The sequence below is a fragment of the Amblyraja radiata genome, unplaced genomic scaffold (genome assembly GCF_010909765.2).
Source record: "Amblyraja radiata isolate CabotCenter1 unplaced genomic scaffold, sAmbRad1.1.pri S159, whole genome shotgun sequence".
NCBI classification, from domain to species: domain Eukaryota; kingdom Metazoa; phylum Chordata; class Chondrichthyes; order Rajiformes; family Rajidae; genus Amblyraja; species Amblyraja radiata.
In genome coordinates, this window is record NW_022630145.1 from 15,308 (window position 1) to 38,393 (window position 23,086).

At 47.8% G+C, this 23,086-nt stretch overlaps 1 protein-coding gene and 1 long non-coding RNA gene across 3 annotated transcripts; both read right to left on the reverse strand.

Moving 5' to 3' along the window:
- Positions 1-251: 251 nt before the first annotated feature.
- LOC116969350 lies at positions 252-3,749 on the reverse strand. Its single transcript, XR_004410735.1, has 3 exons — positions 3,702-3,749; positions 3,567-3,637; positions 252-262 (listed from the first exon to the last, which is right to left on the reverse strand). It is a non-coding gene; the product is annotated as an uncharacterized LOC116969350 (long non-coding RNA).
- Positions 3,750-8,754: 5,005 nt separating this feature from the next.
- On the reverse strand, positions 8,755-11,539 carry LOC116969351 (NLR family CARD domain-containing protein 3-like). Of its 2 annotated transcripts, none has more exons than XR_004410736.1 (3): positions 9,854-9,901; positions 9,205-9,372; positions 8,755-9,032 (listed from the first exon to the last, which is right to left on the reverse strand). XR_004410736.1 is itself a non-coding variant. In XM_033016214.1 (3 exons), exons 1-3 carry the CDS (start codon positions 11,508-11,510, stop codon positions 8,945-8,947), a joined length of 687 nt encoding a protein of 228 aa, XP_032872105.1. In that variant the 5' UTR covers positions 11,511-11,539; the 3' UTR covers positions 8,755-8,944. The 2 variants fall into 2 exon arrangements, 1 of the variants encoding a protein (XP_032872105.1); XM_033016214.1 differs by lacking the exon at positions 9,854-9,901 and adding an exon at positions 11,080-11,539.
- Between the last annotated feature and the right edge of the window lie 11,547 nt (positions 11,540-23,086).

Genomic DNA, 23,086 nt, shown 5'->3' on the forward strand with positions numbered 1-23,086 from the left:
GCCATGGTGTACGCAATTTCCATTCTATTCCCAGTGCTTCACATATCATTTCATGTGTTTTGGAGGCAAAATGGGTCCCTCTACCTGAGTCTATTGTTTCCACAATCCCATATCTGGGTATAATTTGTTCTAATAATATCTTGGCTACCGCCTGTGAGGTGGCAGTTGCCGTGGGGAATGCCTCTACCCATCTGGTGAAATGGTCCACTACCACTAACAGGTACTTCCATGTTCGTACCCGGGGCAGCTCGGTAAAATCTATCTGTATTTTCTTTGGAAGGGCCTAACTGCTAATGGTTGTCCTCCTCCTGGGACTGCTCTCATGATTTTCTTATTAATTCGCTGACATATTACACAGCCCCTTGTGACTTGTTTGGCCATGGTAAATATCCCACAGCAAGCGTAGGTTCTGAGGAGGGTGTCACAGAGGGCTTGTGTTCCCCAATGGCTTTGTCCATGTAATCTCCCTAATAACTCCCTCATTATTTCTTTGTTCAATAGCTGCTTTCCATTTGGTGTCCACCATTTCCCATTTGAAGTACGCTGAGCCCCCATTTCTTTCATGTTTTCCTGTTCTTTCTCACTAAAGATAGGTATCTTTTCCTCTGGTTCCCTTAAAGGTAGTAGTGACTTCATTTCTACCATCTGTTCTGTGGCTGCTCTTTTTGCAACCTCATCCACTGCCCTATTTCCTCTGGCCTCCAGGGTGTTACCCTTCTGATGCCCTGCCACATGTGCTATCGCTATTCGTTCTGCTTTTTGCAAGGCTTCCAGTGTCTGTCCTACCAATTGCTCATGCGCTAATTCTTTACCTCGAGTTGTTATCATTCCTCGCTCTTTCCAGATCTTCCCAAAGGTGTGTACTACTCCAAAAGCGTATTTTGAATCGGTATATACTGTTCCTTCCTTCCCCTCCAATAATTCTAAAGCTCTCATTAATGCATATAATTCACAAGATTGAGCTGACCAACTACCAGGCAGCCTGCCGCTTTCAATTTCCTCCATCGTTTCCCCGTTCACTATACCGTACCCACTATGTCTTTTTCCATCTATGCACCTGGAGGATCCATCTATCCACAGTCGACAGTATCCTATCAATCCCAGGAATTTTCGGGTCTCTTTCTTATTCTTTGGTAGTGGTACTCCCGTGATCCCAGCTATCCTTTCAGGGTTGATTCGTCTCTTTCCTCCACTTATCAGATGTCCCAGATATTTTACCTCTTGTTTCACAAATTGAAGCTTGTTACGGGACACTCTTAACCCCTTCCTTCCCAAGAAGTTTAACAGGCTTATTGTGGCGTCCCTTACTTCATCTTGTCTCTCTCCTGACAAAAGGACGTCATCCACATACTGTAATAGTTGCGTTTCCCCATGTCCTGGGAAATCCTCCAATACCTGCTCTAAAATTTGGCCGAATAAATTTGGTGATTCTGTAAAACCTTGAGGGAGCACCGCCCACCGGAATTGTTGCTTTCGCCCGGTTTTTTTAGGTTTTCCCACAAAGGCGAATAAGTCTCTACTCTCTGTTGCCAGCGGACAGCTCCAGAAGGCATCCTTTAAATCTACCACACTAAACCATTTGTGGCTTGGGGGTATCCGTCCCATGATGGTGTAAGGGTTAGGCACTACCGGGTGTCGGGCTTGGACCACCTTGTTCAGTTCCCTCAAGTCCTGTACGAGTCTAAATGTCCCGTCGGTCTTTCTGACTGGTAGGATCGGAGTATTGTAGGGGGACATACATGGTTCCAATCACCCGTCCTCTAATAAATTCTCAATGATTGGTTGTAAGCCTTTTCGTCCCTTGGTTGAAATGGGGTACTGTCTTACTCGTACTGTGTCTGTGTCTCTCTCTCGCTCTCTGTCTCTCTCTCTTTCTCTGTCTGTGTTTCTCAACTTGTATGTCTACCATAAAACAACATAAAAGCTGCTCATGTTTCATCAATTAACTTATTTCCAGTTAACTTTACTGACGAGAAATCTAAAAGAACATCAAGAAACGATTTTTACAACTTCTCTTTTTCAGGTTACCAGGATACAAAGAGTTCATTTTTGCAGCTTGTTCGCAATCCCCCACGGCCCAAACACAGTGGGAATTCCCACCTCCGCCACGGGGGCGTCTGTGTTCAATTTTACAACTTGCTCATTTCAACCATTTGTTCCAAACCGGTTTTCAAACAAATCACTTCGTTTCATTCTTACTTCAAATAGATTATTCAATTTATATTTTCTCCCTGCCTGCACTCTTGTCCCCGGCCTTTGCCGTCTTCTATCACATCCCCCTTTCGCGGCCTCTGCCGTCTTCTTATCTGCTACTTTCGGGAGTAACTCCCTTATCATCCTGTCTCAGGAACTTTCCTGTCTCTATCTGTTCCTTATTTGCTGTTTTTCTACAGCCTGCAACATAATCATTGCCTTCCCCTTCTGTTTTATCTCATCTCTCCGCACGTACACTTTCTGGGCCTCTGTAAGCAACTGAGGTAGTGGTTTCTCATTCCAGTCATCCATCTTTTCTAATTTCTTCCTTACATCAGGCCAGGATTTGGTCACAAAATTGGCCCTAAGCAATTGTTGTCCTGCCCCTGAGTCCGGGTCTATTCCAGAATACTGTTGCATGTTCTTCCTGAGTCTTTGAAGGAACACTGTCGGGGCCTCATCTTTCTGCTGTCCATTCTCAAATGCTCGTTCGAATATAATTATATCCCGCAGGTCCTTCATATTCCTTCGTCCTGCTTCTGTTCCCTTGTCCCAATCTGGCTCTTGTACTGGGAATTTATCTGCTGCCGCCGCATTCTGCTGCCCTGGAGGGTTCTCCTGTTCCCACTTTTTCATTGCTGCTGCCCTAATCATTTGCCTCTCCTCTGGTGTGAAGAGATTCCCCATAATGGCCATCAACTCCTCCCATGTATAAGTGTTTGGCCCAAGGAATTGATCTAACTGCTCTGCCAGACCTAAAGGATCCCCTAGGAGGCTTTTCATTTCTCTCTTGAAATTCCTCACTTCAGTACTAGTTAAGGGGACATTAACAAACCCCATTCCCCCTTGGGGTCCTCCCATGGGTACCTCTCTTAGGGGTCTAATTTTTACCAATCCTCTTTTTACTCTGTCTGACCTTCTGACTCCCTCTCCTGGTGACGGGGGATTTAATTCATCTACCCCGACCGGCTCCTGTCTCTTTATTCCTTTTTCTTTCTCACTCCTGGGGTCCGGTAGGTCACTGTCGGTATCATCACTGTCAGTAACATCATCATTAAATTCTTGTTTTACCCTGACCTTTCTCTTTACCGCCAGAGCGGACCCGGGTGTCACCTCTTCCACTCCCGTCGCCACGAGTGGGGGCGGGGGTTGAATTGACGGCGCTACTTCGGGTAATTGATGTACATAGGGAGGAGCTAGGTTCTCCAGTAAATTCCATGAGGGTGCAGAGGGATTTAACTGTTCAACCTCTTCTTTTAATTTCAACAAATTACATCCTGTTTCCCATACCGCGGCATACATGGTTTCTTCTATCATTGGATTGGGTTTATTTTTCACATATACATTTAATGCCTGCTGTACCCAATCCTCACCTGACCCATCCTCCGGCCACCAGACCGAAGCTCCTTTTATCGGGTGTTTTGGCCATTCAAAATAACAATACCTTATCAACAATACCTTATCACTGCACCCGCTGAGTTTCTCCAGCAATTTTGTGTACCTAATACCTTATCATTGTTGTCTTCTCCAACCCCTGGGTATTTCCTGCCCCCCAGCGGTTCAGCATTCGCCCCAATGGACTATTGGGCAGAATGCGGGGATTTGGCTTACGGCCTTTCCCCTCCCTTTCAGGTTTTTCATTTACATTTCCCATTCTCTCGATCGGAATTCCTCTCCGATCTCTTATCAAATTGCCCAGGTAATACTATAATAGTCAAAGTTTCTTACCGGGGTCTATGCACAGAATCACTCGATTTTTGCGATCTCCTATCACTCTCACTTCTTTGCCGAGTCTCTGTTTGGTCCGGATACTACTGCTTAAACAGCTGACAGCAAGCAAGGAGTCTGAGACCGCTGAACTCAGCAGGGTGCACCTTCCCTTCGTCCGTCTACTCCCGTCAGCTGTCTAGAGTATTGGATCTCGGAAACGAGCCCCCAAGTTGTGAGATTCAAAAATCACAAATGCTCTTGAGACAAATTCAGACAAAGAAGTGTTTTTATTAATTTCATATTCTGCAGAATAGGTGCCTCTCCGCTGATGTCCCCTAGAGGCACACCGAGGATCGGGATGTCGTCTATCTTTATACATTTCTTTTCACTATTTTCACACCCATCGCCTCGGCGCAGAGGGAGAAGAGGAGGGAAGAGACAGTAACTCTAAGACTTTTGCCTCCATCACAGTGAGGAGGTGTTTGGTGAACTCACTGTGGTGGATGTTAATTTGTGTTTATTGTGTTTTGTTATTATTACATGTATGGCTGCAGGCAACAGCATTTCGTTCAGACCGAAAGGTCTGAATGACAAATAAAGGATTCAATTCAATTCAATTCTTCCAATCATAACATAAAACCCAGATTCCCACGAGAACGTCGTGGAACGTCCACCCAAACTTCTACTGAAGTATTTCTGTTGCTACTTTTTATCTAGAATTTCTCTCTGTTCTTTATATCGTTACTTTTTATTCTACCAGCAGTCTGGCTTCTGCTGACATCTTATTTCTTTCTAAGTTATATTTCTATCCCTAGTCTAAATCAACCATGTCTGTTAACTCTTTCCTCACACCCTGATCCCTTTAGCCACAAGGGCCACATCTAACTCCATCTTAAATATAGCCAATGAACTGTGTGGCCTCAACTACCTTCTGTGGCAGATAATTCCACAGATTCACCACTCTGTGTGCGAAAAAAAATGTTTTTCTCATCTCGGTCCTAAAAGATTTCCCCCTTATCCTTAAACTGTGTGTGTGGCCCCTTGTTCTGGACTTCCCCAACATCGGGAACAATCTTCCTGCATCTAGCCTGTCCAACAACTTAAGAATTTTGTAAGTTTCTATAAGATTCCCCCCTCAATCTTCTAAATTCCAGCGAGTACAAGCCGAGTCTATCCAGTCTTTCTTCATATGAAAGTCCTGCCATCCCAGGAATCAGTCTGGTGAACCTTCTCTGTACTCCCTCTACGGCAAGAATGTCTTTCCTACAATTGGTAAGAAGTAAGCAATCTACACTTCTCTCTATAACTATGGCGCAGTCACAAAGAATATACAATGCAATACAATTTATTTGTTGTCATTTGAACCTCAATGAGGTTCAAATTTGGTTTCTGCAGTCATACACACAAGGAAAAGAACCAAGACACAACACAATTTACACAAACATCCATCACAGCACATCTCCTCCTCGCTGTGATGGAAGGCAAAGACTTATCTTTCCCCTGCAATTCCCATTCCCCTCCCGATGTCAGAGTCAAAGTCAAAGCCCCCGGCGGGCGATGGTAATTGTCCCGCGGCCATTAAAGCCGCGCCGGGCGATGATGTAATGCCCCGCTCCAGATAATCTTCAACCCCACAACTCGGGCAGGTGAAGTCGCAATTGCGGAAGCCCCGAAAAGCGGTCTCCCACAAGGGACCCGAGGGCTCCCGGTGTCACCGTCTACCAGACCTGCGGTAAGCCTCCGAAACTCCGGGGGTCGGGTCGCAGCAGCGCGCCACCACCGCTCCTCCCGCTCCGAACTCGGCCAGCTCCGCGATGGCGAGTAGGTCCGCAGGCTCCGTGACTGGAGCCCCAGGTCGTTCCTGCTGGAGGCCGCTCCACGGTGCTCGGCCTCAACGACAACGGAGACCCGACAGGGAAAAGGTCGGGTTCTCCTTACAGGGAAAATATTTTAAATGTCACCCACCCCCCGCACACAAACACAGTTAAAAAAAAAAAAACTACATTCAAACGAGACAAAAAATAATATAGAGACAGGCGGACTGCAGAGGCCACTGCGACGTGAGTCACGTCGCCCACCCTCAAGGAATATCCCGTACAGTGGTGGTGAGTTTGTCAAACACGCCATTATATTCCGGATGTGGTGTAATACACTGACACAACAAAGCGTTTCTCAATGATTCACATCGCCCGCTAATTTTCAAAAAAACTCGCGACAAAATCGTTATATGCGCATTATACATTTTTGGCATAATTAATAGGTGATCAACTTCTCTTTGTAGTCTTGGATCCTTGCTTTCCACCAGGTAGACAAAAATGCTGGAGAAACTCAAGTTCAAGTGAGTTTATTGTCATGTGTCCCTGTATAGGACAATGAAATTCTTGCTTTGCTTCAGCACAACAGAACATAGACGGCATTGACTACAAAACAGATCAGTGTGTCCATATACCGTTATATAAATATATACACACATGAATAAATAAACTAATCAAGTGCAAATAACAGATAAAGGGTTATTAATAATCAGAGTTTTGTCCGAGCCAGGTTTAATAGCCTGCATTTGTCATTGGATCTATAGCTTCCTTTGGAACAGACAACAGAGGGTGAAGATACATAACACCATATCTCACCCTCTGCACCTCAGTACAGGAGCCCCTCAGGGCTGCGTCTTGTCACCCTGGTTATTCTCACTCTACACAAAATCAACTCACATCCCAGTATAGTTCAGTTCAAATATATAAATACGCAGATGACACAACCATCATAGGTCTCATCTCGAACAACAACGAAACAGAATACCGCACTCAAACACACAAAGCAGTCACTTGGTGCACAGATAATAACCTCCTACTCAACACAACAAAAACACATGAACTTATCATTGATCTCAGACGTAAGGCACAACCCAAGACCCCCCTACTCATCTCAGGCGAACCCATATCCACCACTGACTCATTCAAATTTCTTGGCACTCACATAAGCAATAACCTCAAATGGAAAATCAATTCAGATCACATTTATAAAAAAGCCAACCAAAGACTTTTCTTTCTCCGTCAGCTCAAGAAGTTCAGAGTGAGGAAACATCTCCTAATCCGATTTTACACAGCCATCATCCAAAGCATGCTCACTTCATCAATAACAGTCTGGTACAGCAGTTTAGACACTCACTCCCGTAATAAACTACAGCGCATTGTCAACAAAGCATCCAAAATCATCAGCACTCCCCTCCCATCAATAGAATCACTCAATCTTAAACGGTCCGTGTCAAGGGTGAAGAAAATCATTTCTGATCCATCCCACCCAGCTCACCACATCTTCCACCTGCTGCCCTCAGGGAGGCGCTACAGCTCACTGCCCGCCAAAACATCACGATTTAAAAACAGTTTCTACCCATATGCAATTCGAATTCTGAACACTCTATGACAACATCACACAGCCACCTCGTGCATGTACTGTATACTGTATGTTGTTGTGTTTTATGTTATGTTTGACGGGAATCAGCCTATTGTGTAACATCCTGTACTGAACCTGAATTCCACCAGCTTGACTGTGTGGTCATTAAATAATCTGAATCTGAATGGCTGTGGGGAAGTAGCTATTCCTGAACCTGGTTGTTGCAGTCTTCAGGCTCCTGTACCTTCTACCTGAAGGTAGCAGGGAGATGAGTGTGTGGCCAGGATGGTGTGGGTCCTTGATGATACTGCCAGCCTTAGAGGGTGAGGCAGCATCTATGGAGTGAAGGAAATAGGCGACGTTTCAGGTCGAGACCCTTCTTCAGACTGATGTACGGTTGGGGGGGGGGGGGGGGGGAAGAAGAAAGGAAGAGGCGGAGACAGTGGGCTGAGGGAGGGGTGGGAAGGGGAGGTGAAAGCAGGGACTACCAGAAATTGGAGAAGTCAATGTTCATACCGCTGGGGTGTAAACCCAAACATAATATGAGGTGCTGCTCCTCCAATTTGCGGTGGGACTCACTCTGGCCATGGAGGAGGCCCAGTACAGAAACGTTGGATTGGGAATGGGAGGGGGAGGGGGAGTTGAAGTGCTGAGCCACCGGGAGCTCAGGTAGGTTGTTGTGAACCGAGCGGAGGTGTTGGGCGAAGCGATCGCCAAGCCTACGCTTGGTCTCACCGATGTAGAGCAGCTGACACCTAGAGCAGCGGATGCAATAGATGAGGTTGGAGGAGGTGCAGGTGAACCTCTGTCGCACCTGGAACGACTGCTTGGGTCCTTGAATGGAGTCGAGGGGGGGGGGGTAAAGCGACAAGTGTAGCATTTCCTGCGGTTGCAAGGGAAAGTGCCAGGAGAGGGGGTGGTTTGCGTGGGAAGGGACGAATTGACCAGGAAGTTACGGAGGGAGCGGTCTCTGCGGAAAGGTGAAAGGGGAGGAGATGGGAAGGTGTGGCCAGTGATGGGATCCCGTTGGAAGTGGCGAAAATGTCGGAGGATTATCTGTTGTATGTGACGGCTGGTAGGGTGGAAGGTGAGGACCAGGGGGACTCTGCCCTTGTTACGAGTGGGGGGTTGGGGAGTGAGAGCAGAGTTACGGGGTATAGAAGAGACCCTGGTGAGAGCCTCATCTATAGTAGAAGATGGGAACCTCCGTTCCCTGAAGAATGAGGACATCTCCGATGCCCTGGTCTGGAATCCACCAGAGTCATGTTTAATCTTCTCCGCCAAATGGATACAGTTGTCACCACCAACCCGCAGCAAGAGCGGGGGCCGCTGATGGTAAAGTGACATCCGACAATCCTGCAGGTCCCGCTGCAATTCCCCCGTCCGGGAATTGCAGCCTGTGGGAGAATAAGTTCAGTCCGACCGGGAAGAAGGAACTGAGGTCGCTGCAGGAACCCGGCCCGGGAAGCGTTGGGGTTTAAAGGGGATGGCGGCCGTTTAAAGGGGAGGGCGGCCGTTTAAAGGGGAGGGCGGCCGTTTAAAGGGGAGGACGGCCGTTTAAAGAGGAGGGCTGCCGTTTAAAGGGGAGGGCGGGGAATCGGCCAACAATATTCCGGTCCCCAGGGCGGTGACGTTTACACAGAGTTGTTCACACGGTCACTCTCAGTCCGGGTCTGGGTTCCTGCAGCGACCTCAGTTCCTTCTTCCCGGTCGGACTGAACTTATTCTCCCACAGGCTGAAACAAATAGAGAGGAAATAAACAGATGAAACAACAGAGTCAATAACAGGGACTGGGGTTAATATTTCAACAACATTTACAGAACAGAATCACAGGAGAAAGAAGCCCGCGGATGGACGGATGGATCCCCTGATATTTTATCACATTAAACATTAACACAAACACTCACCTGATCAGCTCCAGTCTCGGGAGGGTCAGTATGAGGCGGCGGAGAGCGGGGACACATCGGTCTGTGAGGGAGTTGTGTGACAGGCACAGCTCCGTCACCGTGTGGTTTGTACTGAGAGAGGAGGCGAGATCCTCGGCTCCAGAATCTGTGAGACCGACACGATACAGCCTGGAGATGAGAGAGAGTGAGGGTGAGGGACACAGAGAGACAGGAGACGGTGCAAATCCCCAGTGTTTATCAGTGACACAATTACTGATCATATTAATGTTCAGTGTCAGACACCCAGTGAGTGTAAACACAATCTCTCACAGTCTGGGACTTACATCAGTTTCTGTATTTTACAGACCGGGTTCGTATGAGCCGCAGACACCAGTTTCACTCCGGAATCTCCCAGTTTATTCCTACTCAGCCACAGCTCCGTCACCGTGTGGTTTGTACTGAGAGCGGAGGCGAGATCCTCGGCTCCAGAATCTGTGAGACCGACAGCGTCCAGCCTGGAGATAAGAGAGAGCGAGGGTGAGGGACACAGAGAGACAGGAGACGGTGCAAATCCCCAGTATTTATCGGTGACACAATTACTGATCATATTAATGTTCAGTGTCAGACACCCAGTGAGTGTAAACACAATCTCTCACAGTCTGGGACTTACTCCAGTATCTGTATTTTACAGTCCGGGTTCCTCAGAGCTGCAGACACCAGTTTCACTCCGGAATCTCCCAGGTCGTTGAATCCCAGTCTAAACACAAACAGACAGAGTAAGAAATGGTAAATGGTAGGGAATTGAAGAATGTAGGTGAACAGAGGGATCTGGGAATAACTGTGCACAGTTCCCTGAAAGTGGAATCTCATGTAGATAGGGTGGTAAAGAAAGCTTTTGGTGTGCTGGCCTTTATAAATCGGAGCATTGAGTATAGAAGTTGGGATGTAATGTTAAAATTGTACAAGGCATTGGTGAGGCCAATTCTGGAGTATGGTGTACAATTTTGGTCGCCTAATTATAGGAAGGATGTCAACAAAATAGAGAGAGTACAGAGGAGATTTACTAGAATGTTGCCTGGGTTTCAGCAACTAGTTACAGAGAAAGGTTGTACAAGTTAGGGCTTTATTCTTTGGAGCGCAGAAGGTTAAGGGGGGACTTGATAGAGGTTTTTAAAATGATGAGAGGGGTTGACAGAGTTGACGTGGATAAGCTTTTCCCACTGAGAGTAGGGAAGATTCAAACAAGGGGACATGACTTGAGAATTAAGGGACTGAAGTTTAGGGGTAACATGAGGGGGAACTTCTTTACTCAGAGAGTGGTGGCTGTGTGGAATGAGCTTCCAGTGGAAGTGGTGGAGGCAGGTTCGTTTTTATCATTTAGAAATAAATTGGATAGTTATATGGGTGGGAAAGGAATGGAGGGTTATGGTCTGAGCGCAGGTATATGGGACTAGGGGAGATTATGTGTTCGGCACGGACTAGAAGGGTCGAGATGGCCTGTTTCCCTGCTGTAATTGTTATATGGTTATATGAAACTAACTGATACAAACCCCGCCCGGCGAGGCTGAGATAGATAACTTCTCCCAAACGGATATTTATGGAAACACCTCAGTACATTATTGAACAAATCTCTGTGGATGTGGGTGTTTGGTGACTTTCACCATTTATTCTCATTCCCCGACCGACCGACTGACCGGGAAATGTTCCCCGTGCAGAGAACGGCAGCAGGCAGGCGGGCAACGCGCGCGACCCGGGGGAAGGGGTCGAACACCGGTGACCCGGGGAGTAAAATAGGAGGGGTGCCCCCCTCCCCTCTCCCCCTATTTGGTGCTGGATGGAATAACAAAATAGTGGAACAATTTTACAGTTCAGTGTTAGTGACAAACGGACAGTTACCTCAAGCGCTGACACTTGTGCAGAACCGGTCCCAGCCGCAGGAGACCTTCACACTGAATGTGGCAGCTCACCAGATTGAGGTGTTTCATTGTATCACAGAGCCTGATGACATGAGACAGGACCACACAGTCAATCGGGGTCAGTCCCATGTCACAGAATGAAAGTGTTTCCACAGATCCCAGTGTCTGCTGAGCCAGTGCAGGATTCTGAGACTCAAACAGGTAGTGCATCGTGTTCAGGAGCCTTCTTTTATCAAACTCACTGCCTGCATTTCTAATCTGGCGTTTAACCTCCCCCTTCACCCAGTCACTCACTCGGCACATTGTTTGATGAGGGAATTTACCCAGAAACTCCTCCAGGATCCAAGCTGACCGTGGGGAGGAGAGACCAGCGACAAAACGGAGAAATACTTCAAATCGCCCGTCTGTCATGCCATGGGCTTCAATGAGGAGTGTGGTGATATCCCCGCGATCTACAGTCATGAATTGTGCGAGTGCGGCTACAAACTCTTGGATGGTGAGGTGCGGGAAGGTGTACACCACGCTCCGGGCTGAATCCTCTCTCTCCAAAAGTTCCATCAGGAAGCCGGACAGGAACTGGGAAGGCTGCAGATTATATTTGATCAAATCTCCATCTGTGAACACAATGTTCTTCTCAGCCACTCCAGTGAAGGCCATCTGACCAAGCCTCAGTAACACCTCACGGAGGCTCTCAATCTCACGGCCGTGGTTTTTCAGGATGTTGTAAATAAAGTAGCAATATAGTTGTGTGATGGTCTTGGGAACTCGCTGCGGGTCCCGGTGTGTTTGTGTGAAGAAGGGGCCCAGTGTCAGGACAAGGATCCAGCAGTAGGAGGGGTTGTAGCTCATGGTGTACAGGATCTCGTTATCCTTCACGTGTTTGAAAACAGCTGCTGCCACCGACTGATCTTCAAAATACCTGGTGAAATATTCCTTCCGTTCCTCACCAACAAATCCCAGGATTTCAGCCCGGACACTGATCTCTGCCTTTTCCAGTAAATGTAACGCAGTGGGGCGGGTGGTCACTAGCACTGAACACCCTGGGAGCAGCTTGTGCTGGATTAAACTGTACACAATATCAGACACTTCACACCGGGATTCAGGATCTGGACACTGGTGCTGAGGTTCTGTATCTCTCCGACTGCCAGCAAAATCGATTCTGCCCTTGAATTCATCCAGACCGTCGAATATAAACAGCAATCCCTCTGGGTTCTTCCAGACCTCTCCTAGCATATTCCCAAAGTAAGGATACTGATGCAGAATCAGTTCCCTCAGGGTTATTCCGCAGTTAATAGTGTTCAAATCCCGGAATTTGAAACTGAAGACAAACTGGAATTGTTGGAATATTTTCCCCGTGGCCCAGTCATGAACAATCTTTTGCACCATTGTTGTTTTTCCGATCCCCGCGACTCCGGCCACGGCAGACGAACTCCCAGATTTGGATTTGCTCATCGACACGTTCTGGAATAACTGATCAGTTCGGATTTTTTCAAACTCTCCCCCGAGATGTTCCTCTCTCCACTCTTCATGGTCCCGGCCTCTTGCCAGCAGCTCATGTTCCACCAGTGTCCGATCTCGAACAGTGGAGATGACCGTGAGCTCAGCGTATCGATCACGCAGCTGGAAATCCTTAACCTTCTCGTTCATCAGGATGGTGTTCACTCTCAGTGTTTCAGTCTGTGCCCGCAGGCTCTCCTTGTGCTTCTGCTGAACATCTTTTATCAGGTGAGATAAACAAGAGGTCCTGAAATTAGATTCATCACGCAAAGAAAAACACATTCACAGATTCTAATATTACGGTTATTAGTTGACTGTGTTATTGATCATATGTTATCTGATAGTTATTGTTATTTATTGGTCAACTAAACAGAATATTTGGACAAGTACAGGGATTGGAAAGGTTAGAGGCGCGACGCACGTTGCAGCGGCCCCTGCAGCCTGTCTGTCTTTGTTTATTTGTTGTCCAGTTGAATGTAGTTTGTTGTGTTCTTTTATACTGTTTTTAACTGTGTATATGTGGGGGGCGGGGGGGGGGGGGACTTTTAAAATCTCTTCCCTGCACGGGAGACCCGACCTTTCCCTGTCGGGTCTCCGTTGTCGTTGGGGCCTAGCACCGTGGAGCGGCCTCCAACCGGAACGACCCGGGGGCTCCAGTCGCTGAGTTTGCGGACTTACCATCGTGGGGCTGGCCGGCCTCGGTGCATGGGGAGCGGTGGTGGCTCGCTGCTGCAGCCCGACTTCGGAGGCTCCGACCGCAGGCCCGGTGGACGGGACATCGAGAGCTCGCAGGTCCAGGTGGGAGACCGCTTTTCGGAGCTCCCGCAACGCAACTTCTCCCGCCTGTGTCGCGGAGTTGGAACGACCCGGAGCGGGGCCGTACATCGCCCGGCGTGGCTTTAATGGCCGCGGGACATGCCAACGCCCGCCGGGGGCTCCCCGTTGAGACATTAAGACCTGGAGCGGGGCCGTACATCGCCCAGCGCGGCCTTAACGGCCGTGGGACCTACCATCGCCCGCCTGGGGGCTTTAACATCGGGAGAAAAATGGAACACAGGGGAGAGAAAAGACTTTGCCTTCCATCACAGTGAGGAGGAGATTCTCTGTGATGGATGTTTGTGTGAATTGTAGAATTGAATTGTTTGTGTGTCTTGTCTTTGCGTGATGAATCTTGTTTCTTTTTGTATGGCTGTAGAAACAGAGTTTCGTTTGAGCCTCATGCCGACCAAAATGCCCCACTTAAGCTCTTCCGTCTCTTGCGGCTGGACGGGAGAGCTTAAGTGGGGCATTAGGTCGGCATGAACAAATTAAATAGAAGATCCTGTTGCCGTGCTATGTGATAGTGTAAATCTATCGCTACAGCTCTAAATTCAAGAGTAATCAACGCGGGAATGAAAGAGTTTCCCGTAAAGTGGGTGGTGCGAGTTATGCCGTCATTCATTAGATAGTGTACTTCCAATGTTTGAGACTATCAATGACCTGTCTCTCCATAATTGCAGAGGACTGGAGAATACCCAGGATTGTTCCTTTGTTTAAAGAACAATACAATACAATACCATTTATTGTCATTTGAGCCTCAGTGAGGCTCAAACGAAATTCTGTTTCCACAGCCATACAAACAAAGACAATTCTTAGACATACAATTTAATTCACACAAACATCCATCACAGTGGACCCACTGTGATGGAAGGCAAAGTCTTTTCTCTCCCCTGTTCTCCATTTCTCTCCCGATGTCCAAGCCCCAGGCGGGCGATGATAAGTCCCACGGCCATTTTAGGCCATGCCGGGCGATTTACGGCCCCGCTCCCGGTCTAAAAGTCACAGAGTTGGAGCCCCCGGCGGGCGCTGTAATGTCCCACGGCCATGAAGCCGCGCCGCGCGATGTACGTCCCCGCTCCAGGTCGTTTCAACCCTGCGACACGGGCTGGAGAAGTCGCGTTGCAGGAGCTCCGGGAAGCGATCTCTCCACCCGGACCCGCGAGCTCCCGATGTCCCAGTCCACCGGACCTGCGGCTGCGTTGCTGGAGCCTCCGCGCCCCAGGAGTCGAGTCGCAGCAGCGAGTCACCACCGCTCCCCACGCACCGAGGCTGGCCAGCCCCACGATGGTGAGTAGTCCGCAGCTCCGCAGTCTCCTGAGCCCCCGGGTCGTTCAGGTTGGAGGCCGCTCCACGGTGCTAGGCCCCAACGACAACGGAGACCCGGCAGGGAAAAGGTCGGGTCTCCCGGACAGGGAAGAGATTTTAAACGGTTTCCCCCTGCCCCCCCCCCGTCCCCCCCGTCCCCCACATATACACATTTAAAACCAGTAGTAGGGGACGCTGCAACGGGTGAGTCGCGCCTCCGCCACAAAAGAGATGAACCAGGACATGAACCTCGTCAGTGGTTAGGAAGCCATTGGAGAGGGATTGTTGGAATATGATTTGCTCGCACATGGAATAGAATATGACTACTAGGGAAAGTCAGCGTGACTTTGAAACATAGAGACATAGAAAATAGGTGCAGGAGGAGGCCATTCAGCCCTTCGAGCCAGCACCACCATTCATTGGAGTCCGCAGTGATCTGTTTATGATATATGAAAATGACTTGACTGTAAATATAGATAGGCTGCTTCGGAAATTTCCAGACACAACCAAAATTGGTGGAGTTACGACATGTTATAGGAAATATGTTATCAAGCTGGAAATGGTACGGAGAAGAATTACGAGGATGTTGCCTGGACTGAGCAAGTCTGAGCTATAGGGAGAGTTTGAGTAGGCTGAGACTCTATTCCTTGAGAGCAGGAGGATGAGGATCTTATAAATGTGTATACAATCAAGAGAGGAATAGATCAGGATGCTGACATGGATAGAAAATTGGTTGGCAGACAGGAAACAAAGAGTAGGGATTAATGGGTCCCTTTCAGAATGGCAGGCAGTGACTAGTGGGGTACCGCAAGGCTCGGTGCTGGGACCAGCAGTGACTAGTGGTGTACCGCAAGGCTCAGTGCTGGGACCGCAGCTATTTACAATATACATCAATGATTTAGATAAAGGAATTACGTAACATTAGCAAATTTGCAGGTGACACAAAGCTGGGTGGCAGTGTGAACTGTGAGGAGGATGCTATGAGAATGCAGGGTGACTTGGACAGGTTGGGTGAGTGGGCAGATGCGTGGCAGATGCAGTTTAATGCGGATAAATGTGGTTTTCCACTTTGATAGCAAAAACAGGAAGGCAGGTTATTATCTAAATGCCGTCAAGTTGGGAAAAGGGAAAGTACAACGGGATCTGGGGGTCCTTGTTCATCAATCAATGAAAGTAAGCATGCAGGTACAGCAGGCAGTGAAGAAAGTCAATCATAACAAGAGGAGTTGGCCTTCATAACAAGAGGAGTTGAGTATAGGAGCAAAGAGGTCCTTCTGCAGTTGTACAGGGCCTTAGTGAGACCACACCTGGAGTATTGTGTGCAGTCTTGGTCTTCAAATATGAGGAAGTACATTCTTGCTATTGAGGGAGCCAAGTTAATTCCTGGGATGGCGGGACTGTCATATGCTGAGAGAATGGAGCGGCTGGCCTTGTATACTCTGGAGTTTAGAAGGATGAGAGGGTTCTTATTGAAACATATAAGATTATTAAGGGTTTGGACACGCTAGATGCAGGAAACATGTTCCCGATGTTGGGGGAGTCCAGAACCAGGGGCCACACACACACAGTTTAAGAATAAGGGTTCGGCCATTTAGAACGGAGACGAGGAAACACTTTTTCACCCAGAGAGTTGTGAATCTGTGGAATTCTCTGCCTCAGAAGGCGGTGGAGGCCGGTTCTCTGGATACTTTCAAGAGAGAGCTAGATTGGGCTCTTAAAGATAGCGGAATCAGGGGATATGGGGAGAAGGCAGGAACGGGGTACTGATTGTGGATGATCAGCCGTGATCACGGTGAATGGCGGTGCCGGCTCGAAGGGCCGAATGGCTTACTCCTGTACCTATTGTCTATTGACGATGCTCTGAGCAGTGTTGATGTACTGATCCTTGTGGTACAAACCCATAACCCCTGACCAAGTGCCGACAAAGTTGATAAAGTGGTGAAGAAAGAATATGGCATGTATTGTCCCACGGGACATTCAGTATGAGAATCACAAATTCATGCTGTAGATTTACAGAAATATAGGATAGTACTGGAGTAACTCATCAGGTCAGGCAGCATCCCTGGAGAACAAGGATATGAGAAGAGTCATGTCAGGAAACCTCTTCAGGCTGTTTATAGTGGGGGTGGTTGGAGAAAGCTGGGAGACCTGGAAGACCACTGCCTCACAGTGCCAGAGACCCAGGTTTGATCCTGACCTCAGGTGCTGTTTATGTGGAGTTTGCAGCTTCTCCCTGTAACCGTGAGGGTTTTTTCTCCCAGAGTCCTTCACTTTCCTCTCACACCGCACAGACGTAGGTTAATTGGACTGTAAATTGTCCCTAGACTGCAAATTGATATAAACATGGGATACACTAGGACTAGCGTGAAAGGGTGATCGATGGATGGCGTGTACACAGTGGGCAGCATGTCATGTTTCCATGCCGTCTCCCTGAACTAAACTAAACAAAACATGCAATTGAATACCTTTCAGATGAGCAGGTAGTTCCCGGGAAGCCTTTATGTTTTTGAACAATTCGATCAGATCAGAACCTGTTGGAATCAGTTCGTGAAATGAGTCTGAGTTGCATTTTGACAAAAAGATCAAATTCTCTATAGAAAAATGTCCTGTACCTTCTTCCCCCATTGCTTTCAGCAACTCCTCCAGTTTGGGGAGCAGGTGGTGCATTTTCACGAAGCATTTCCATATCAGTTTACGGACCTGCGGCTCTTTCTCAGTCACCAGGTTGAGGAGAAGTGTGGAACCGGCCGCACGGCTTCCTCTCTCCGTGCGTTTGATGACTCGCTGTGAAGAGTGTAGAGACAAGTAGTTATAGAGCTGTACTGCATGGAAACGGAACCCTCGGCTAAACTTGTCGATGGATTTACTGGAGTCACATAAGTGGTAGAGTGATAGAGCAGTATACCACACGGAGACAGGCCATTCAGCCCACATTGTCCATGCCAACCAAGTGGCAATTGTAAGACAGGGCCATTTGCCTGCATTTGGCCCACAGCCCCGTAAGCCCCTCCTATCCACTCATCTGTGTGAATGCACTCTGTAATCCCTAATGTTATCCACTTTTCCAGCTTCCTCTGGCATTGTGTTCCAGATATGGGCTGCTCTCCAGGTAAACCTGTTGTCCCCAGATCCCACCTACATTTTTCCCATCTCCCCTCAAGCCTGCACCCTCCAGTTTGTGGATCCTTTATCCTGGAAAACAAGACAGTGTTCCCATTATCCCAGCATCTCCTAGTCTTACACACCTCAGTAAAGTCACCCCTCATCCTCTTGCACACCAAAGAAAAAATATCCCAGCGTACCTAAACTCTTAAATATAGTCAATGAACTGTGGCCTCAACTACCTTCTGTGGCAGAGAATTCCACAGATTCACCACTCTCTGTGTAAAAAATTATTTTCTCATCTCGGTCCTAAAAGACTTCCCCCTTATCCTTAAACTGTGTGTGTGACCCCTTGTTCTGGACTTCCCCAACATCGGGAACAATCTTCCTGCATCTAGCCTGTCCAACCCCTTAAGAATTTTGTACGTTTCTATAAGATCCCTCCTCAATCTTCTAAATTCTAGCGAGTACAAGCCGAGTCTTTATAGTCTTTCTTCATATGAAAGTCCTGCCATCCCATTCATTAAAGCATGTTGCCATGGTCTGATTAGTTACTGCTTTCTCAAAGAATTAGATTTTGAGAAATTATTATTGAGCCTATCATCTTGTTAACAATAGATGTTAAACGAAATGGCCCAGTGGTTGATGTAAGACATTTTGAAATTCATAGGAGTAAGTTAGTAGCATGTTTAACCCAAGAGTTTACATACTAAGGAAGCATGTTGGGGGAAAAGGTCAACATATAGTAGGTAAATTACACTGGGAAAGGCAATTATAGATTCAGAAAGTGTTTACATTGTAAAGCATAGCTGGCCGGAGTAACGGTAAATATAGGAGTTTGTAAACCAGGTTGAGGCTAATAAGACTCACCAGGAAATAACCGAAGACCTTTAATAGTATCCATTTGGCAGAGAAGATTAAAAATGGGGAAAAGCAAGGATGTAAGGCTGCAAAGAGAAGTTGATCAACTATTAATTATCCCAAAAATGTAAAAGGTGCATAACTATTGTGTTGTGAGTGTTTTGGCGTGTTTGACAAACTCACCGCCACTGTACGGGATATTCTTTGTGACTGCACCGTACTGAGCTGTAATTACAGAGAGCAGTACAGCACAAGAATGGACTCTTCGGTCCACGATATTATTTTTTTTTTTTTTTTTTTTTTTAATTAAGTTTTTTATTGGAGGGGAAAAAAAAAATTCACAGTACATCTGACGTATGGCATTCAATTTTCCTCCGTTTTGTAATTATAAATAATAATAATCATAATATAAACAAAATAACCCTAACACACCCTCCCTAAACACCCCTTGGCAGCTTATTTTTTCACAATCCAAATATATCACAAAATCAAATGCCCTTTTTAACAATAATAAAGTAACAAAACAGAATAAAGGCGGATCCCCACTTACTGTCAAGTGCCCTCAGTCAATAGGTAGTTCCTTTAGACCCTCAAAATATGATAAAAAGGGTTCCCATTTCAAATAAAACATTTTCACAGACCCCCTCAATGTGAATTTAATATTTTCTAGCCTTAAAAAACCCATCACGTCTTCCAGCCAAGTAGCAGCAGATGGAGGAGTGGTAGATTTCCAGACCAGCAAGATTCTCCTACGAGCCAAAAGTGATGTAAATGTAATGATATCAGACTGGGTTCTCCTGACGCCGGAGCATCATCACCCGGCAAGAACATCGGGCGCCGTGGCGGCGACTGTGGAGGCCTCAATAGGCCCGACTCTGGGTGGACAAGAGGATAGGGACTGGACTTTGTGCCTTCCCCCACAGTGGGAACCACTGTGGGGGGATGTTTTTGTGTTTTAGTGTTGAATTTCTTGAATGCTATGTTGTATTTTTATTAGTGTGCTGCAAGGATATCTGAATTTTCCCTGAATAAGGGGATTAATAAAGTAAATCTAATCTAAACCCAAGGTTTTATCTGTTACACCAAATACAGCTACAAGCGGGCAAGGTCTCACTGTCATCCCAAGGACTTCACTGATGGTTTTAAAAACCACTGCCCAGTAGTTAACAAGTTTGGGGCAAGACCAGAATGCATGAGCTAGATTGGCTGGAGAGAACGAGCACCTGTCACAGCCAGCGTCCGTCCCTGGATATATGTTAGCAAGCCTGGCTTTGCTTAAATGAACCCTGTGTAAAACTTTAAATTGTATGAGCCCCAATCTAGCACATGATGACGAGGAGTGGACTTTTTTCAGCGCTTCTGTCCAGCATTCCTCAGACAGATCCATACCAAGGTCATCCTCCCACCTAGCTTTAACTTTGTTCAGGTTTTGATCTCCTAAATACATCAATTGAGAATATACTGCAGAGATCAGTCCTTTATTTGCAAAGGTAAGAGTGAGTTTATCCAACACTGTGACAGGAGGGAGATCAGGAAAAGAAGGAAATGTTTTCATGACAAAGTGGCGGACCTGAATATATTTAAATAAATGATTATGTGGGAGGCCATGTTTTTTGTGTAGGTAGTCGAAACTATCAAATATGTTGTTAGTGTATAAATCCTTAATGCACATAAGACCATTCAAACCCCACTGAGTCAAGTGTAGAGGGGGGGAATCAATGGTTACTATGAATGGGACCCAGAACTGAAGCTGATGTAAGCTTATAATGGCAAGGAAATTGGTTAAACATTTTCATGGTGGATAGTACGACAGGGTTGGATGTAAATCTAGAGGGTTTCAATGGCAGGGAGGAATATGCTAAAGCTGGGAGAGACGAGGAGTAACATGATTGTGACTCAAGCAGACACCAGTCTGTATCTGGTCGGTGGAGCCAGTATAATATCTTTTGGATATTGGATGCCCAGTAATAATTAATAAAGCTAGGAAGGCCCAGTCCACCTACTTCACGACCTCTTTGGAGAGTGCACTTATTGACCCTTGGAACCTTGTTACCCCATATAAAGGAGGTTATAGATTGGTTAACTGAGTTATAAAATGACTTGGGTAGGAAAACCGGTAAACATTGGAACAAGTAAAGAAATCTGGGCACAATATTTGTGCAGGAAAACATTTGAGTATCGGCTGAAGTTACCCACTCATCCATTCCTCTCCCTACCTTGTACTCTTGCTCACTGAAATATCTCTCGTACGCTAGAACGAAGACGACATTCGCCACCGCCTCTTGAATCGCCGCTTCCAGCCTCTGGCGGTAATGAATTGTCAATTCCAGCAGCTGCCAATCATCACACCTTTCCAGGAGCTCCGTCAGCGAAGACATTGGAGGAGCTGTGATGAATCAAAATAATGGAATTATCAAGGGTTGTCTGTTTTCCTCCACCCATAGCTGTCACCACCCCCACTCTGCTAAAAGGCAGACCACATGACGGAGATGAGGCGCTCCGATCAGCGGGTTGCTGTCAGGCCACGAGCCGGATCTACCCGCACACTGCCCGGAGGGAGACCCGGCTGCCATCCTCGACTTGCCCTAACAATGGTCCCCAGGCTGTTGCTGTAACTTATTCCCTGCGGCATCTAAACAATGCACTAACTCACAACAATTGTCCCTCTCCCACTGTTCAACCCCACGGGTACATTCTCTTCTTGATTCTGGGTGGACACAATGTCGACACCTTTTGACACAATACACCGTTGTGACATCTCTCCAACCTCTTTCAATACTTCTTAGTCCCTTTCCTTCTCTCCTTATCCCAATCCATAACCTATTCCCCATCCGCAAATTTCCCCAACCATTCCACCCAAATCTCAGCACCTGTCCCACCAGCATGCGATTGCATGCGTCTGGCGCGACCAAACGTGGTGGCTTGAGGCGTACGGCCTCGCGGGGCCGGTCCCACTTCCAACCGCGGAGGCGTCTGGAGTTGTGCGGGGCTGGTCCTGACATCATACTCACCAATCAGCCGGGCAGTAGGTGGGCCGACTGAATTTGGACGTCGCACAGCGTCGGGCGGTGACGTCATCGCGCAACGCCAGGCGCTAGCCGTACGGCGTCAAGACGCTACGTACGCCCTCAATGCGGCTGCGGGCCGGCTGGCCGTTACCGTGCGGGATTTTCGGACAGTAAGATTTTTGGAGCCCCGCGCGATGTCGGGACCAGCCCCGCACAACTCCATACGCCTCCGCCGATCAAAGTGGGACCGGCCCCACGAGGCCGTATGCCTCAAGCGACCACGTTTGGTCGCGCTAGACGCATGCTATCTCATGCCGGTGGGACAGGCCCTTTACATTTCACATCATTCAAACATCGTGTCGCATTACAAGACCTTTGACTCGTTTTCTCTTTAGTCTCATTTTGGTCCTGGTTTCATCTCTAACCATCTGACAATCAACACCCCCTCCCCCCCTCATCCATATCCAACTTTCCCGTGCCGTTCTCCCATCAATTTACCCCAACTACAATCAACCCTTTCCGGTTCAGGCCCATTTTGACCATCCTAATTCCTTGGTTCTCTCTCATTTCCCCATTAAACCTCGAACAACTCACTGGGAGAAGCTTCCCATCCCTGACAAACATTCACTTATTTTCCCTCATCAGACCTTCAACATCCTTTGATCACCAAAGCTCACAAAACTTAACTTCTTTGCTTCTTCCGCTAACTGACACGCTGAGTCTGAACAGTTCTCTCACTTATAAAAACCTCTAATCATCACATGTTCGTTCCCCTCTAGTAGCTGCTCCCAGTCTTTATACCCAACAAATGACCCTAATGTAGACAGACCTGCCCTATCATTCCTGCACTCTCTCCGGCTCAGGTCTCTTGGCCTTCCGTTGATTCCCTATTCCCTCTCCCCGTGTGTACTGCAGGTCAGGCAATCTGATCCGGTCACATTGTTGGCAGGGGCGGAAAACCTGGGGGGGCCAGAGGGGACACGTCCCCCCCCATGTTTTGAGAGGTGGGGGCCCCCCCCCCCCCCCCCAGGTTTTTGTGATCCGATTTTAAAATCGCCGCTTTCCGCGAGGCAGTTAGGGTGGGACTGAGGATAGAGCGCGGCGATTGGAGAGGGGAGACGTGGCACAGACCTGCGCCTCATCCGCAGGCAGGATCGATCCAAGCCGGGTCTCCGGCGCTGTCCCGAGTGCCCCCCCCCCCCACGGGTGGCCAGAGAGGTCGGCAGTCACACGCGAGCTGTGCCCCCAGGCCCACAGCCAGCACAGAGAAACAGCCCTAAACCCAGCTCAACTCTGCCTGTCCCGCCAAGGTGAACCTGCCTGGACTTGCGGGAAATATGGAAATATGGCCAGCGCGGAGAAGCAGGGCTGGTGTCCCATCAGTCCAGTCAGGGC